This window comes from Somniosus microcephalus, chromosome 22, assembly GCF_052327205.1.
Source record: "Somniosus microcephalus isolate GS21.2 chromosome 22, FLI_Smic_1.0, whole genome shotgun sequence".
In the NCBI taxonomy this organism is placed as follows: domain Eukaryota; kingdom Metazoa; phylum Chordata; class Chondrichthyes; order Squaliformes; family Somniosidae; genus Somniosus; species Somniosus microcephalus.
The window spans coordinates 35,267,892-35,285,422 of record NC_141008.1 but is presented as its reverse complement, the minus strand read 5'-3'; the positions used below and the strand labels follow the sequence as shown (position 1 = coordinate 35,285,422).

Genomic DNA, 17,531 nt, shown 5'->3' with positions numbered 1-17,531 from the left:
GAATTTCAAAAAGTCCTACAGCCTGTCAAAACTAGCAAGTTAAAACTATGGTATTCACTTAATGAGTTGATAGGGATATGTTAGGTTTGTGGTCTGACAGCAGGTGCCTGTGTGAACATTCTCAGTGCCTTACTGAGACCATCGTAGGTGGTGAGAAGCCGTCGATGTTTACACAAAAAAGGTCGGTAGTAGTGGCTGTGTAAGGATTCTATTTTTTTAATGAAAAATAGAGACATAGAATTTGCATCACAGAAGGAGGCCTTTCGGCCCATCACGTCGGTACTGTCTTTGTTAGAGCAATTTTAAACTCCTCCCACTGCCCTGATCTTTCCCCATAGCCCTGTATTTTCCCCTGTTTCAAATGCGTTGTCTCTTCCTTTAAAGGATGCAATGGTTTCTACCTCATCTATGACAAAGTATCATGCTCCAACAACTTACTGTATAGAAGTTATTCAAAACTGCTCTCCTGACCCTGTGGCTATTTTAAATTGATGAGCCCTTGCTGCTAGTAGATTAGCTGCAAAGCTAACTTTGTACTGTTTGAATTGAATGAATGGCTTAGAAAATTGAGTGAATTCCTAAGTCAACCTGTAGTCCTCCAGATATAAAATAAGTTTGTACTATCTAGAGGCTTCTTGAGTTGGAAGAGGGTAATGGATGAGATACGGAAATGGAGTGAATTTGGCCTAAATAGTTCAGTGCTTCGATAGAGTGGACCTGAATCTGCAAGATCAAGTAAGTAAGTGAAAATTAGTTCTAAATCTAGTGTCTTAGAAATGGCAGGATTGGAAGTTGGGCTAGTAATGTGTGCAGTGTGTATGATGTGGGATATCATGGGTATACAATGTATTCAGGCGAGTACATATGCATGGAGTGTCAAAGTTCTGTTGGAGGACCAGCTACTATACTTTGCTACATATGGGGAAAGGAGGATTTCTGGAAGACATATGCCACTTCAGGGCAGCTGAGGCTCAAAGACCTGCAGCAGACTTCATCTACTGTGCAGCTGCAAGGTCAACCTGCCCTGGCTTCTTTATCCCATGTGTGTTGGCATCTGAGGGAGGGCGGGTGGGGGTGGGTTATAGGAGGGCACACACATGGCATTGAGAGAGTATACCTGCCAGACCACTATCACTGGACTCTGGATCGAATTTGCCACTAATCAAGAGGTAAGCAGACCAAATACTACAGTGCCAATCAAATCTTGGAGGCCTTGAGCAGTATTTATCTGTATTCTAGTCTTGATTGTTTGGAGGCCAGAAGAGGAGCCCATCCACCCAGGTGCTCAAGGTGTTTACTGCAGAAGTTGCAGCTCCAATGCCAGAAGCTATAACTATCGTTAGATCCTCTGCCATGAGGGCCTCTGCTGCAGGTTGTGCTGGAGCTGCCATGCACTCCATGACTGCACTCATATAGATGTTGAGAAATTTAATTGTAGACCCTGATTTTATTGTTCTGGTTCCTCTTGCCTCCTACTTTCTCCCTGTTTGGTAACTGTAATATATGTGGGTAGAACAACTGAAGGACAGACAGGATGAGTTGCTTGTCCATGTGCTGGCTTTTAGGTCAGAGCGAACTGAGCATGCTCATACTAAACCATGTCACAAACCATGTGATATATGTAGCCAAGTGGGAAAATGCAGTGAATATTTAAGTCCACTAGATGGCGCGGTTCATTTTCCCCTTTAGAATTTGAAAAAAGGAGAAAAGGGTTATGGGTAAGGCCATGTGATGCCAAAGGAACCTCCCCTTTTTTCACAGCCTCCATTTTCTAGATCCAGCGTGGGGGGTGTGCTCTGAGGAGAGTTGGGGTGAATATGACTTTTTAAATGAACTTAGTCTGCGTAAAGTACAACTAAAACAGCATTTAGTGCAGCCAGACATAGTTTTAAAGTGATATTGTTTCCCAAATCACTCGATATCACGGGGATGCTTGTAGATTGTCCCACCATGTGCTGGTGTTAACCTTTGTTAAAATTGTTGTTGAGTCCTTGGGGCTACGTTTCGAACGAGTTTAATACTTTCTGTTTGCTTGTAAGAGGTGACAAGTGATAACGGGACATACGAATGTATGGTATGATATGTTTTGTTTTGTATAATGATTGTTAGTTAATTAACTGCCTTCACCTGTGGTTTGCCTCGTGTTCTGTTTTGCAGCAAGCCACTGCCGTATTTTGTCGACTGTGTTTTATGTATTTACAATTTCATCCTAAACCTAGACCCAAGTTATTAATACAGAATAAAAAACCCCAAAAACGAAAGTTCGTGTCCTGTGCTGCTCCATTTCGCCAGGCTACACATTTTGGTACCAGGAGTGGGGTCTGTTAGCTTGGAGTTTCTCAGGTTTGGGAAAGTTACATAAAATACGGCAGTGGGGGGAAGAGCGGTGTGGTGCCAAGTGGACCTGGAGACGGACGGAGAGTGCTGCCTGGGGTTGCGAAGGAGGACCAGACCAGACAGACGGGATCCAGAGGGCGCCAGGACCAATCTGGGAGAGGACCCATCAAGGCACCGAGGAGGGACACCATTGGAGAAGAATCGTCACAGCGGCCATCCCATTCAGTGACTGTCAGGGACTTGTGAACTGAGTCAAAATGTTAGACCCTCCTGAGGAGGCGGGTGGAGCTCACAATTCGGATGGTGAGGACAATACCTCGAGTGTGGGTGAGGGCAACCAGATAGATCAACTCAAGGCACAGATTTCAGAGTTGAAAAAAAACCATGACCAAGCAATGGCAATTATTGCCACTCTAGGTAATGGGGCAACCAAGTCATATGTGTATGTACCCAGAGAGCGTCAGATCCAACCATTCAGTGGTGAGGTATCTAAAGATAGTCGTTCAGTTGATGAGTTCATTGAAGAGGTTGAAAGTGTACTACGAGCTAGAGATCAGACTCCTGCAGAGCAGGTAGATTTCATTCGATCTTTGTTGAGGGGGGCAGCCCTACAGGAAATTAGGTTACGGTTGGGTGGAGAGTCTAAGCAGCCCAGTGACCTGTTCAGTTACCTAAGGGGGGCTTTCACCGAAAAACGCAGTGAGTCCCAGCTGTTAGAAACTTTCTATGGACGCAAGCAAGAAGAGGGTGAAGGTTTCCAAGAATACTCACATGCACTCTCTCAGATTATTAGAACTTTGGTAAAGCAATCACCTGATGCTGTGCCGGACACAAAACGGGTTGTCAGAAACAGATTTGTTGATGGTGTTAGAGATCCCTCACTCCGGAGAGAGTTGCGCAAGTTTGTACGAGACAACCCCCAGTCTACCCTGTTCGATGTACGTGAGGAAGCTGTCTTATGGTCCTTAGAAGACCAGCCCTGTAGCACTAAAGTTGCAAAGAGCAAGAATGTAGTGTGTGACAGTACGGGGAGGGATCTTCAGTGTTCTGCCATTGGGGTACCAGGCAGCCAGGCTGTCACTTTACAGGATGTTCTTAAAGTGGTGGCGGAACAGGGTAAAGCTATCGGGGAACTAACAGAGGCAGTACGGGGTCTTGCTCTACAGAAGGAAAACACGGGTAATGACAAGGTTGGGAAACCTAGAGCCAAGCCAAAGTTCACTGATGAAGGTCAGCCTATTTGCTTTAAGTGCAACGGGGCGGGGCACATTGCCAAACAGTGTCCTCAGAAGCACGAGGTAGCAAACACATCCACCAATGCTGGCTGGGGTGCAGGAAAACTAACTCCCTCGATTGCCATGAGCTGGGCAATGCGAGGAAAACCTGCAGGCTCTCAGAACAGTACTGGTATTCGTGACAGATTTCTTGACCGTGCAGTAGGTAAATGTCCAGTAGTAGATCTCAAGATTGGGGGGGTTACTGCTAACTGTTTACTGGATACCGGGAGCCAAGTCAGCACTATTACTGAAGTTTTTTTCAGAGAGCACTTACTTGGGAGGGATGAGGATATGCTGCCTACAACCGGGTGGCTTAAGATCACTGCCGCCAACGGGTTGGACATTCCCTACTTGGGCTACCTTGAGTTAGACGTTGAAACTATGGGCATAACCTTACCCGAATGTGGTTTCCTGGTAGTCAAAGAGCATCAGCAGTCACAGCCTGCAGCACCAGGTCTTATTGGTATGAACATCATCAGCCGATGCAGACAACTCGTTCATGCTGAGTTTGACACTACTCTAGGGGGAAAGTTGGATTCAGATTGGAGGGAAGCATTTCAGCAAGTACAACAGTGTAACATCACTCCAAAGTCATCTTCTGTCCGTGCAGCTGGTAGGGGTGCTGTACATGTGCCTGCGTCTTCCATAGCTACAGTCTACGTAAAGGGACTTAAAACTCAGTCAGGTGGCAGCACTAAAATGCTGTTGGAGCCAGGTAACACACCATTGCCAGGTGGCCTGGTAGTTGTCCCCACTCTAGTTGAATCAAAGGGACATTTATTTCCAGTGCAGGTGGTAAATTTCTCTGAGGAGGATGTGTGGTTAAACCCCAGGACCAGGCTTGGTATTCCGACTCAGGCAGAGTGTGTAGACAAGGACTCCTGTGAGGTGCGATTTCAACGCATCTCCGCTGACACAGAGGAAGTAACTGTTGGCAGACAAGAAGGACAGATGACAGACAAAGACATTCAGTTGCTTTTGGACAAACTACACATAGGTGGCACACAGGGCCAACAAGCAGAGTTAGGTGCACTTTTAGCCAGGTATTCGGAAGTATTTGCTTTTAAGGATGAGGACCTAGGCTACACTGATAAAGTTGAGCATGAGATTAACTTGGTAGATGACGCACCAGTTACAGAGCCATACCGTCGTATCCCACCTACACTGTACAAAGAGGTGAGGGACCACATCACTAAGCTTTTAAGAAAGCGTGTCATCCAGGAGAGCAATAGTTCATACGCTTCACCCATAGTGGTAGTTCGTAAGACTGATGGAGACATACGACTATGTGTTGACTTTAGGAAACTAAACTCAAAAACCAGACGTGACGCATTTCCTTTGCCCCGCATTGACGAGAGTTTTGATGCCCTTCATGGTGCAAAGTTCTTCTCGACCATTGACCTTGCAAGTGGGTACCACCAGGTTGCTGTTCGTGAAAGTGACAGGCCTAAGACTGCTTTTACAACTCCTTTTGGCCTTTTTGAGTACCTCAGAATGCCTTTTGGTGTCTGTAATGGACCTGCGACTTTTCAACGACTTATGCAAGCGACTATGAGCGACTTAGTGTTCCACATCCTATTAGTGTATTTAGATGACATCCTTGTGTTCTCTCAGACCTTCCCGGACCATTTAGAGAGGCTTGAGACAGCTCTAAGACGACTGAAAGAGACAGGTTTGAAAGTAAAGCTTGAAAAGTGTCACTTCCTGCAGCAGGAAGTCGGGTTCCTTGGGCATCAAATTTCAGGGGAGGGTATAGGGACAGATCCAGAGAAAATTGCCGCCGTAAAGAAGTGGCCGGTCCCCAGTACAGTCAAAGATCTGAGGTCATTTCTTGGTTTCTGTAGTTATTACAGGAGGTTCATTGAGGATTTTTCTAAACGAGCTGGCCCTCTCCATGACGTAGTCAATGCATGCCTTAGGGAAGACAGCCCAGCAAAAGCAAAACGGTTGTTTGAAGGTTCATGGACAGCGGCGTGCCAAGCTGCTTTCGAACAGCTGAAAGAAAAGCTGATCAGTGCTCCAGTGTTAGGTTACGCAGATTTCACTCAGCCTTTTATTGTAGAGACGGATGCCAGTAACCTAGGATTAGGTGCCATCCTCCACCAGCAGCAGGGAGATAGGAAGAGAGTGATAGCATATGCCAGTAGGAGGCTCCGTAATGCTGAAAGAAATGACAGAAACTACAGCAGTATGAAACTAGAGCTCCTCGCCCTCAAATGGGCTGTTTCAGAGAAATTTCGAGGTTACCTTCTAGGTTCCAAGTTCACTGTCATAACAGATAACAACCCCCTGTGTCACCTTTCTACAGCTAAGTTAGGTGCTGTTGAGCAAAGATGGGTGGCTCAGTTAGCTGTTTTTGACTTTGACGTCAAGTACCGCCCAGGCCGCTGTAATGCAGCAGCAGATGCCCTCTCTAGGCAGCCGTTAGCAGGGGAGCCCGAGTCAGACAGTGGGGATGCAGACTATGATGGTTGTGTGGCCATATGTAATGTCACTCACAAGGGAACAGCTCTAGGACCAGACTTAGGGACAGCAGGAGTCAAGTGCTGTAAAGTCAGACAGATCCGTGTTTCGGACGCAGAAGAAAGTACTGAGCGTAGTGAGTTGCAGGGTAACACACCAACACTTCCCGGTTACTCTAAAGAGGAACTACGTAAGTTTCAAGACACAGACCCCACCCTCAGCGTGTTTAGGAAGTTTTGGGGTGAGCAGCGAAGGCCAACTTACAAGGAGAGGTCGCAGTTATCCAAGCTAGTATTATCCACGTTAAAGCAGTGGCCCCGTATTTGTGAGCAAGATGGTTTGTTGTACCGTGTAATCGAGGATGTCCATGTTGGTGAGTGTCACCAGCTACTACTGCCCTCTTGTTTGAAAGAAGTCGTGCTTGAAGGTGTGCATGATCGTATAGGCCATCAGGGAATAGAGCGCACACAGAACCTTTTGAGACAGAGATGTTTTTGGGTTGGGATGTATGGGGATGTGGAACAGTGGGTCAAGAAATGCGAGAGGTGTGTTTTGACAAAAATGCCCCACCCCAAGATACATGCCCCTATGAAATCATTTCTAGCCTCCCGGCCCCTTGAAGTAGTTGCTGTAGATTTCACCATGCTGGAACCGGCCTCCGATGGTCGTGAGAATGTGTTAGTGGTGACCGATGTTTTCACTAAATTCACACAAGCCTTCCCTACTCGGGACCAAAAGGCTGATACCACGGCAAAAGTCCTTCTCAAAGAGTGGTTCATGAAGTATGGGGTCCCAGAAAGATTGCATTCAGACAGAGGTCGAAATTTTGAGAGTGAAATCATTGCCGAGCTGTGTAAGCTTTATGGTGTAAAGAAAACCCGCACTACCCCACACCACCCAGAAGGAAATGCTCAATGTGAGAGATTCAACAGATCTTTACATGATCTTTTGCGTACACTGCCTCCAGAAAAGAAGCGCCGCTGGCCTGAGCACTTATCTGAGTTGGTGTATGCCTACAATGTAACACCCCATGCTACGACTGGCTACTCACCGTACTATCTGCTTTTCGGGGTTCATCCACACCTTCCTGTAGATGCTTTATTAGGTCAGGAGCAAGTGTTAGACAAGAAACATGAGTGGTTGGTTGTCCACCAAGAGCGTTTGAAGGAGGCACATGCAAGGGCAAGAGAGTACACTGAAAAGAAATCAGCTCAAAGAATTGAACTTAACAAAGACAAAGTGTACTGTCCAACCATTGAGGTGGGTCAGTTGGTATACTTACGACACAGGCCTTTGGGTAGGAACAAAATTCAGGATGCGTGGGGTCCTACTGTGTACAGAGTGGTGGAGGTACAGGGTACTACACATGCAGTTGAGCCTGTAGAGGGCGGTCCTTTAAAAAGGGTCCATAGAGTTAATCTTAGGCCATGTGTTACCCCTGTCCCTGAGCCTAGGCGGACGAGAACCAAGTCCCCTGTCACCGTACCCCCTGTCACTCTTTTGACAGAATCGTTGCCAGAGCCCTCTGATACTGAGTTTGTTGTGGTAGAGGAAGTCACCTATCCAGAGTTAACTCAGGAGGAAAAAGTAAACAATGATCCTGTTGGTAACGCCCAAGATGTACAGGAATCAGAGGCTGTTTCTGAGCCAGAGCATTCAGATCCTTCTGAGTGTGGGACTGAGGTTGAGGTACCCATTCCGGCTCCTCGCAGAACTAAAAGAGCCAATGCTGGGGTAAACCCTAACCCATACCATTTGCCTCAGTCAGCCTGTAATGCAGTCTCACTCAGTCCTGAGGTGTTCTCTCATGTTTTATCGAGTCTGGGTACTGCCTTTTTTCGAGAAGCTGTAAAAGAAGTGAAAAACGGGTGCTAAGTCACCGAGGACGTTGACTTTAAAGCAGGGGAGAATGTAGCCAAGTGGGAAAATGCAGTGAATATTTAAGTCCACTAGATGGCGCGGTTCATGTTCCCCTTTAGAATTTGAAAAAAGGAGAAAAGGGTTATGGGTAAGGCCATGTGATGCCAAAGGAACCTCCCCTTTTTTCACAGCCTCCATTTTCTAGATCCAGCGTGGGGGGTGTGCTCTGAGGAGAGTTGGGGTGAATATGACTTTTTAAATGAACTTAGTCTGCGTAAAGTACAACTAAAACAGCATTTAGTGCAGCCAGACATAGTTTTAAAGTGATATTGTTTCCCAAATCACTCGATATCACGGGGATGCTTGTAGATTGTCCCACCATGTGCTGGTGTTAACCTTTGTTAAAATTGTTGTTGAGTCCTTGGGGCTACGTTTCGAACGAGTTTAATACTTTCTGTTTGCTTGTAAGAGGTGACAAGTGATAACGGGACATACGAATGTATGGTATGATATGTTTTGTTTTGTATAATGATTGTTAGTTAATTAACTGCCTTCACCTGTGGTTTGCCTCGTGTTCTGTTTTGCAGCAAGCCACTGCCGTATTTTGTCGACTGTGTTTTATGTATTTACAATTTCATCCTAAAGCTAGACCCAAGTTATTAATACAGAATAAAAAACCCCAAAAACGAAAGTTCGTGTCCTGTGCTGCTCCATTTCGCCAGGCTACACATTTTGGTACCAGGAGTGGGGTCTGTTAGCTTGGAGTTTCTCAGGTTTGGGAAAGTTACATAAAATACGGCAGTGGGGGGAAGAGCGGTGTGGTGCCAAGTGGACCTGGAGACGGACGGAGAGTGCTGCCTGGGGTTGCTAAGGAGGACCAGACCAGACAGACGGGATCCAGAGGGCGCCAGGACCAATCTGGGAGAGGACCCATCAAGGCACCGAGGAGGGACACCATTGGAGAAGAATCGTCACAGCGGCCATCCCATTCAGTGACTGTCAGGGACTTGTGAACTGAGTCAAAATGTTAGACCCTCCTGAGGAGGCGGGTGGAGCTCACAATTCGGATGGTGAGGACAATACCTCGAGTGTGGGTGAGGGCAACCAGATAGATCAACTCAAGGCACAGATTTCAGAGTTGAAAAAAAACCATGACCAAGCAATGGCAATTATTGCCACTCTAGGTAATGGGGCAACCAAGTCATATGTGTATGTACCCAGAGAGCGTCAGATCCAACCATTCAGTGGTGAGGTATCTAAAGATAGTCGTTCAGTTGATGAGTTCATTGAAGAGGTTGAAAGTGTACTACGAGCTAGAGATCAGACTCCTGCAGAGCAGGTAGATTTCATTCGATCTTTGTTGAGGGGGGCAGCCCTACAGGAAATTAGGTTACGGTTGGGTGGAGAGTCTAAGCAGCCCAGTGACCTGTTCAGTTACCTAAGGGGGGCTTTCACCGAAAAACGCAGTGAGTCCCAGCTGTTAGAAACTTTCTATGGACGCAAGCAAGAAGAGGGTGAAGGTTTCCAAGAATACTCACATGCACTCTCTCAGATTATTAGAACTTTGGTAAAGCAATCACCTGATGCTGTGCCGGACACAAAACGGGTTGTCAGAAACAGATTTGTTGATGGTGTTAGAGATCCCTCACTCCGGAGAGAGTTGCGCAAGTTTGTACGAGACAACCCCCAGTCTACCCTGTTCGATGTACGTGAGGAAGCTGTCTTATGGTCCTTAGAAGACCAGCCCTGTAGCACTAAAGTTGCAAAGAGCAAGAATGTAGTGTGTGACAGTACGGGGAGGGATCTTCAGTGTTCTGCCATTGGGGTACCAGGCAGCCAGGCTGTCACTTTACAGGATGTTCTTAAAGTGGTGGCGGAACAGGGTAAAGCTATCGGGGAACTAACAGAGGCAGTACGGGGTCTTGCTCTACAGAAGGAAAACACGGGTAATGACAAGGTTGGGAAACCTAGAGCCAAGCCAAAGTTCACTGATGAAGGTCAGCCTATTTGCTTTAAGTGCAACGGGGCGGGGCACATTGCCAAACAGTGTCCTCAGAAGCACGAGGTAGCAAACACATCCACCAATGCTGGCTGGGGTGCAGGAAAACTAACTCCCTCGATTGCCATGAGCTGGGCAATGCGAGGAAAACCTGCAGGCTCTCAGAACAGTACTGGTATTCGTGACAGATTTCTTGACCGTGCAGTAGGTAAATGTCCAGTAGTAGATCTCAAGATTGGGGGGGTTACTGCTAACTGTTTACTGGATACCGGGAGCCAAGTCAGCACTATTACTGAAGTTTTTTTCAGAGAGCACTTACTTGGGAGGGATGAGGATATGCTGCCTACAACCGGGTGGCTTAAGATCACTGCCGCCAACGGGTTGGACATTCCCTACTTGGGCTACCTTGAGTTAGACGTTGAAACTATGGGCATAACCTTACCCGAATGTGGTTTCCTGGTAGTCAAAGAGCATCAGCAGTCACAGCCTGCAGCACCAGGTCTTATTGGTATGAACATCATCAGCCGATGCAGACAACTCGTTCATGCTGAGTTTGACACTACTCTAGGGGGAAAGTTGGATTCAGATTGGAGGGAAGCATTTCAGCAAGTACAACAGTGTAACATCACTCCAAAGTCATCTTCTGTCCGTGCAGCTGGTAGGGGTGCTGTACATGTGCCTGCGTCTTCCATAGCTACAGTCTACGTAAAGGGACTTAAAACTCAGTCAGGTGGCAGCACTAAAATGCTGTTGGAGCCAGGTAACACACCATTGCCAGGTGGCCTGGTAGTTGTCCCCACTCTAGTTGAATCAAAGGGACATTTATTTCCAGTGCAGGTGGTAAATTTCTCTGAGGAGGATGTGTGGTTAAACCCCAGGACCAGGCTTGGTATTCCGACTCAGGCAGAGTGTGTAGACAAGGACTCCTGTGAGGTGCGATTTCAACGCATCTCCGCTGACACAGAGGAAGTAACTGTTGGCAGACAAGAAGGACAGATGACAGACAAAGACATTCAGTTGCTTTTGGACAAACTACACATAGGTGGCACACAGGGCCAACAAGCAGAGTTAGGTGCACTTTTAGCCAGGTATTCGGAAGTATTTGCTTTTAAGGATGAGGACCTAGGCTACACTGATAAAGTTGAGCATGAGATTAACTTGGTAGATGACGCACCAGTTACAGAGCCATACCGTCGTATCCCACCTACACTGTACAAAGAGGTGAGGGACCACATCACTAAGCTTTTAAGAAAGCGTGTCATCCAGGAGAGCAATAGTTCATACGCTTCACCCATAGTGGTAGTTCGTAAGACTGATGGAGACATACGACTATGTGTTGACTTTAGGAAACTAAACTCAAAAACCAGACGTGACGCATTTCCTTTGCCCCGCATTGACGAGAGTTTTGATGCCCTTCATGGTGCAAAGTTCTTCTCGACCATTGACCTTGCAAGTGGGTACCACCAGGTTGCTGTTCGTGAAAGTGACAGGCCTAAGACTGCTTTTACAACTCCTTTTGGCCTTTTTGAGTACCTCAGAATGCCTTTTGGTGTCTGTAATGGACCTGCGACTTTTCAACGACTTATGCAAGCGACTATGAGCGACTTAGTGTTCCACATCCTATTAGTGTATTTAGATGACATCCTTGTGTTCTCTCAGACCTTCCCGGACCATTTAGAGAGGCTTGAGACAGCTCTAAGACGACTGAAAGAGACAGGTTTGAAAGTAAAGCTTGAAAAGTGTCACTTCCTGCAGCAGGAAGTCGGGTTCCTTGGGCATCAAATTTCAGGGGAGGGTATAGGGACAGATCCAGAGAAAATTGCCGCCGTAAAGAAGTGGCCGGTCCCCAGTACAGTCAAAGATCTGAGGTCATTTCTTGGTTTCTGTAGTTATTACAGGAGGTTCATTGAGGATTTTTCTAAACGAGCTGGCCCTCTCCATGACGTAGTCAATGCATGCCTTAGGGAAGACAGCCCAGCAAAAGCAAAACGGTTGTTTGAAGGTTCATGGACAGCGGCGTGCCAAGCTGCTTTCGAACAGCTGAAAGAAAAGCTGATCAGTGCTCCAGTGTTAGGTTACGCAGATTTCACTCAGCCTTTTATTGTAGAGACGGATGCCAGTAACCTAGGATTAGGTGCCATCCTCCACCAGCAGCAGGGAGATAGGAAGAGAGTGATAGCATATGCCAGTAGGAGGCTCCGTAATGCTGAAAGAAATGACAGAAACTACAGCAGTATGAAACTAGAGCTCCTCGCCCTCAAATGGGCTGTTTCAGAGAAATTTCGAGGTTACCTTCTAGGTTCCAAGTTCACTGTCATAACAGATAACAACCCCCTGTGTCACCTTTCTACAGCTAAGTTAGGTGCTGTTGAGCAAAGATGGGTGGCTCAGTTAGCTGTTTTTGACTTTGACGTCAAGTACCGCCCAGGCCGCTGTAATGCAGCAGCAGATGCCCTCTCTAGGCAGCCGTTAGCAGGGGAGCCCGAGTCAGACAGTGGGGATGCAGACTATGATGGTTGTGTGGCCATATGTAATGTCACTCACAAGGGAACAGCTCTAGGACCAGACTTAGGGACAGCAGGAGTCAAGTGCTGTAAAGTCAGACAGATCCGTGTTTCGGACGCAGAAGAAAGTACTGAGCGTAGTGAGTTGCAGGGTAACACACCAACACTTCCCGGTTACTCTAAAGAGGAACTACGTAAGTTTCAAGACACAGACCCCACCCTCAGCGTGTTTAGGAAGTTTTGGGGTGAGCAGCGAAGGCCAACTTACAAGGAGAGGTCGCAGTTATCCAAGCTAGTATTATCCACGTTAAAGCAGTGGCCCCGTATTTGTGAGCAAGATGGTTTGTTGTACCGTGTAATCGAGGATGTCCATGTTGGTGAGTGTCACCAGCTACTACTGCCCTCTTGTTTGAAAGAAGTCGTGCTTGAAGGTGTGCATGATCGTATAGGCCATCAGGGAATAGAGCGCACACAGAACCTTTTGAGACAGATGTTTTTGGGTTGGGATGTATGGGGATGTGGAACAGTGGGTCAAGAAATGCGAGAGGTGTGTTTTGACAAAAATGCCCCACCCCAAGATACATGCCCCTATGAAATCATTTCTAGCCTCCCGGCCCCTTGAAGTAGTTGCTGTAGATTTCACCATGCTGGAACCGGCCTCCGATGGTCGTGAGAATGTGTTAGTGGTGACCGATGTTTTCACTAAATTCACACAAGCCTTCCCTACTCGGGACCAAAAGGCTGATACCACGGCAAAAGTCCTTCTCAAAGAGTGGTTCATGAAGTATGGGGTCCCAGAAAGATTGCATTCAGACAGAGGTCGAAATTTTGAGAGTGAAATCATTGCCGAGCTGTGTAAGCTTTATGGTGTAAAGAAAACCCGCACTACCCCACACCACCCAGAAGGAAATGCTCAATGTGAGAGATTCAACAGATCTTTACATGATCTTTTGCGTACACTGCCTCCAGAAAAGAAGCGCCGCTGGCCTGAGCACTTATCTGAGTTGGTGTATGCCTACAATGTAACACCCCATGCTACGACTGGCTACTCACCGTACTATCTGCTTTTCGGGGTTCATCCACACCTTCCTGTAGATGCTTTATTAGGTCAGGAGCAAGTGTTAGACAAGAAACATGAGTGGTTGGTTGTCCACCAAGAGCGTTTGAAGGAGGCACATGCAAGGGCAAGAGAGTACACTGAAAAGAAATCAGCTCAAAGAATTGAACTTAACAAAGACAAAGTGTACTGTCCAACCATTGAGGTGGGTCAGTTGGTATACTTACGACACAGGCCTTTGGGTAGGAACAAAATTCAGGATGCGTGGGGTCCTACTGTGTACAGAGTGGTGGAGGTACAGGGTACTACACATGCAGTTGAGCCTGTAGAGGGCGGTCCTTTAAAAAGGGTCCATAGAGTTAATCTTAGGCCATGTGTTACCCCTGTCCCTGAGCCTAGGCGGACGAGAACCAAGTCCCCTGTCACCGTACCCCCTGTCACTCTTTTGACAGAATCGTTGCCAGAGCCCTCTGATACTGAGTTTGTTGTGGTAGAGGAAGTCACCTATCCAGAGTTAACTCAGGAGGAAAAAGTAAACAATGATCCTGTTGGTAACGCCCAAGATGTACAGGAATCAGAGGCTGTTTCTGAGCCAGAGCATTCAGATCCTTCTGAGTGTGGGACTGAGGTTGAGGTACCCATTCCGGCTCCTCGCAGAACTAAAAGAGCCAATGCTGGGGTAAACCCTAACCCATACCATTTGCCTCAGTCAGCCTGTAATGCAGTCTCACTCAGTCCTGAGGTGTTCTCTCATGTTTTATCGAGTCTGGGTACTGCCTTTTTTCGAGAAGCTGTAAAAGAAGTGAAAAACGGGTGCTAAGTCACCGAGGACGTTGACTTTAAAGCAGGGGAGAATGTAGCCAAGTGGGAAAATGCAGTGAATATTTAAGTCCACTAGATGGCGCGGTTCATTTTCCCCTTTAGAATTTGAAAAAAGGAGAAAAGGGTTATGGGTAAGGCCATGTGATGCCAAAGGAACCTCCCCTTTTTTCACAGCCTCCATTTTCTAGATCCAGCGTGGGGGGTGTGCTCTGAGGAGAGTTGGGGTGAATATGACTTTTGAAATGAACTTAGTCTGCGTAAAGTACAACTAAAACAGCATTTAGTGCAGCCAGACATAGTTTTAAAGTGATATTGTTTCCCAAATCACTCGATATCACGGGGATGCTTGTAGATTGTCCCACCATGTGCTGGTGTTAACCTTTGTTAAAATTGTTGTTGAGTCCTTGGGGCTACGTTTCGAACGAGTTTAATACTTTCTGTTTGCTTGTAAGAGGTGACAAGTGATAACGGGACATACGAATGTATGGTATGATATGTTTTGTTTTGTATAATGATTGTTAGTTAATTAACTGCCTTCACCTGTGGTTTGCCTCGTGTTCTGTTTTGCAGCAAGCCACTGCCGTATTTTGTCGACTGTGTTTTATGTATTTACAATTTCATCCTAAACCTAGACCCAAGTTATTAATACAGAATAAAAAACCCCAAAAACGAAAGTTCGTGTCCTGTGCTGCTCCATTTCGCCAGGCTACATATACATTACAGTAACCACCTGCTAACTTAGGAATTTACTGTTCTCTAAGCCAGTCATTCAGTTCAAACAGCACAAAGTTAACTTTGTAGCTAATCTGCTAACAGCAAGACATCATTAATTTAAAATAGTCAGGAGAGTAGTTTGGAAAAACTTCTTTGTGCAAGATTGGTGAATGCAATGCAACTGTGTGCTCCCGCCGTCATTGCTTTGAAACAATGGCCCGTAATTTCCGATGGGAGGCTTCCTGCGTGCGGGTGCCTCCTATCGGGGGAAAAAATCTACGCCCTTACCTGAGGGCTCCCGAGGTCCAGCCATTTCCAATCATGGGCCTCTCCACAGTCGAAATGCGCAGGGCCCACGTATCCCAGGGGCGCATGCGGTTCACAAGCGTCCTTGGGATCACATGGGCCATGGGGAGCCAATAGGAGAAGGGAATCCCCCTTCATACTTTTGACAGACCTGTCAAAAGTATGAAGGGGGAATCACTGGAAAAAATGCACCAAAACATTAAATAAATTTTTAAACAACCATCACATTTTTAAAATGAGATAAAATTACATTAAATTAAATATTTTAAACAAATTTAATTTTTTGAAAAATATAATTAAAGTTTTTTTACGGGGCTAAAAATAAACTTGCCTTTTTAAAAAATATTTTTTAAATTATAAATGAGGGGGAATTAAAAAAAAACTTTTTAAAACTCTTATGCTGGTAAAAGCAGGCCTTTTACCAGGTGTAAGATTTTTAAGTGATTTCAGCAGGCGGAGGTTCTCCAGAAAGCGGAACTCTCCGTTTGCAGAGGCCCTTCTCCAGGGCAGGCGTTGGATCTGTCAAGAGGATTCAGCGCATGCACTTCGCATGCCTGAAATACATTTCCGATGTCCCTATGGGCGTGTACACACCCATAGGGACATCGGAAAATACGGGCTAATGTATTCTGTGCACATTTTTGCTCCCATTCCCTTACGAAGGAAGGAGCTTCTATTAAACATGTACAACCAGGTTCAGGGTAATGGAATTGCTCCCTTGGCTCCGATTGAGAGTGAGGTAATATGAATGAAAGAGAGACTTGCATTTATATAGTGCCTTTCAAGAGTTCAGGATGTCCCAAAGTGCTTTACAGCCAATGAAGTAATTTTGAAGTGTTATCACTATTGTAATGTAGGAAATGCAGCAGCCAATTTGCACACTACAAGCACCCACAAACAGCAATCGAATGATGATCAGATAAACTGTTTCAGTGATGTTGATTGAGAGATAAATATTGGGCAGGATACCGGGGATAACTCCCCTGATCATCTTCAAAATAGTGCCATGGGATCTTTTATCTTTTGAGAGGGCAGACGGGGCCTCGGTTTAATGGCACCTCCGACAGTGCAGCACTCCCTCAGTACTGCACTAGAGTGTCACCTAGATTTTTTGTGCTCGAGAATCTGGAGTGGGACTTGAACCCACAACCTTCTGGCAGAGGTGAGAATGCTACCAACTGAGCCTTGATATATCTCTTGTAATTGGAATGATCCCTTGCAGCAATGGAGGAGAGGGAGATAAAAACCCTTCCCATAAGTTCTTAGAAGGCAAAGACTACCAGTGTTCACTTTAAGCCGCGCAGTTGGCTCATCGGATTTTAAATAGGAAAAACCGCGCATGCACGGTATTTTGAATGGGCCGCACAGCCCCTTAAAAGGGCCACGCACCCAAAAAAAATTAAAGGGAACATTGCTAACTACTGATAGAAGAAGGACAAAACACACCAGATTTGCAACACTGCACTGTTTGTAAAATTGGTAATAAACCCTGCACCATCCTTGGCAAGCTCCCAGTGTTGGTCGCTCTTGGATGAGGAATTGCTTGCTGCTACTACATGCAGAAGTACATCTGTTGACCAGGCCTGCTGAAAAAGAAGCCTTTTCCTCAGTTGTATAGTGAGTTTGTACATTCTCGTCTATACCCGAGATGAAATGCATTAGCGAAGAAAATACCGATGTAATTAAACCTTTTTCAGTTGTTTTAAGAAAATCAACATCTGACTTGTTATTTGCTCTGCACCATCTTAAATGAAGGACCTTGGGTAAAGCTGACCCTAACTGTATCCATTTTAAATAGATCCCCTTCCCCCCTGCTATATTTGTCATATAAATCTTGGTTAAAATTAATTCACTATGGTAAATCAATGTGTGCTGTTGGTGCAAATCAGCAAGACCTTAGACAAATATTCAAAGCACAAATTGAAATTGGATCAACTACTGATCTACAATAATCACCTTACTCCAATGTAATAGAATAAGTTAAAACTGTTGCAGCATGACATTTTGAAATATGGTAGACATGTAATACACAATGATTTAAGAGGTTCAAGTGTACTTGTCAGAGTTAAGTGACATTGCTGGTTACAAAATTGTATTTCAACATAAATTGCCAACTGCAGCTTTTTAATATCTAACAAGTAAATGGATCAGAAATTATTGAAAGCTAATTACTCTTGGCCATGAACCCTTAG

General features: G+C 45.9%; 2 protein-coding genes across 2 annotated transcripts; both read left to right on the top strand.

The window, feature by feature from the left end:
- The first annotated feature begins 844 nt into the window (after positions 1–844).
- On the top strand, positions 845–14,993 carry LOC147102175 (uncharacterized). Its single transcript, XM_085965099.1, has 3 exons — positions 845–1,013; positions 3,307–7,940; positions 9,679–14,993. The coding sequence occupies exons 1-3, from the start codon at positions 845–847 to the stop codon at positions 13,060–13,062; spliced, it is 8,187 nt and encodes a 2,728-aa protein (XP_085821225.1). The 3' UTR covers positions 13,063–14,993.
- LOC147102174 (uncharacterized) lies at positions 13,085–14,993 on the top strand. The gene has a single exon (XM_085964456.1). The coding sequence runs from the start codon at positions 13,085–13,087 to the stop codon at positions 14,315–14,317; it is 1,233 nt and encodes a 410-aa protein (XP_085820582.1). The 3' UTR covers positions 14,318–14,993.
- Positions 14,994–17,531: the final 2,538 nt, after the last annotated feature.

What these genes read in the sequence shown, in the direction of transcription:
- LOC147102174 (XM_085964456.1), top strand. Translation starts at nt 13,085, where the DNA reads ATGCTGGAACCGGCCTCCGATGGTCGTGAGAATGTGTTAGTGGTGACC.
- LOC147102175 (XM_085965099.1), top strand. Translation starts at nt 845, where the DNA reads ATGTATTCAGGCGAGTACATATGCATGGAGTGTCAAAGTTCTGTTGGA. An exon ending in ATCTACTGTGCAGCTGCAAG is followed by an intron (nt 1,014 to 3,306) that starts GTCAACCTGCCC and finishes TATGGTCCTTAG; the next exon opens with AAGACCAGCCCTGTAGCACT. An exon ending in AAGCTGTAAAAGAAGTGAAA is followed by an intron (nt 7,941 to 9,678) that starts AACGGGTGCTAA and finishes TCCTTAGAAGAC; the next exon opens with CAGCCCTGTAGCACTAAAGT.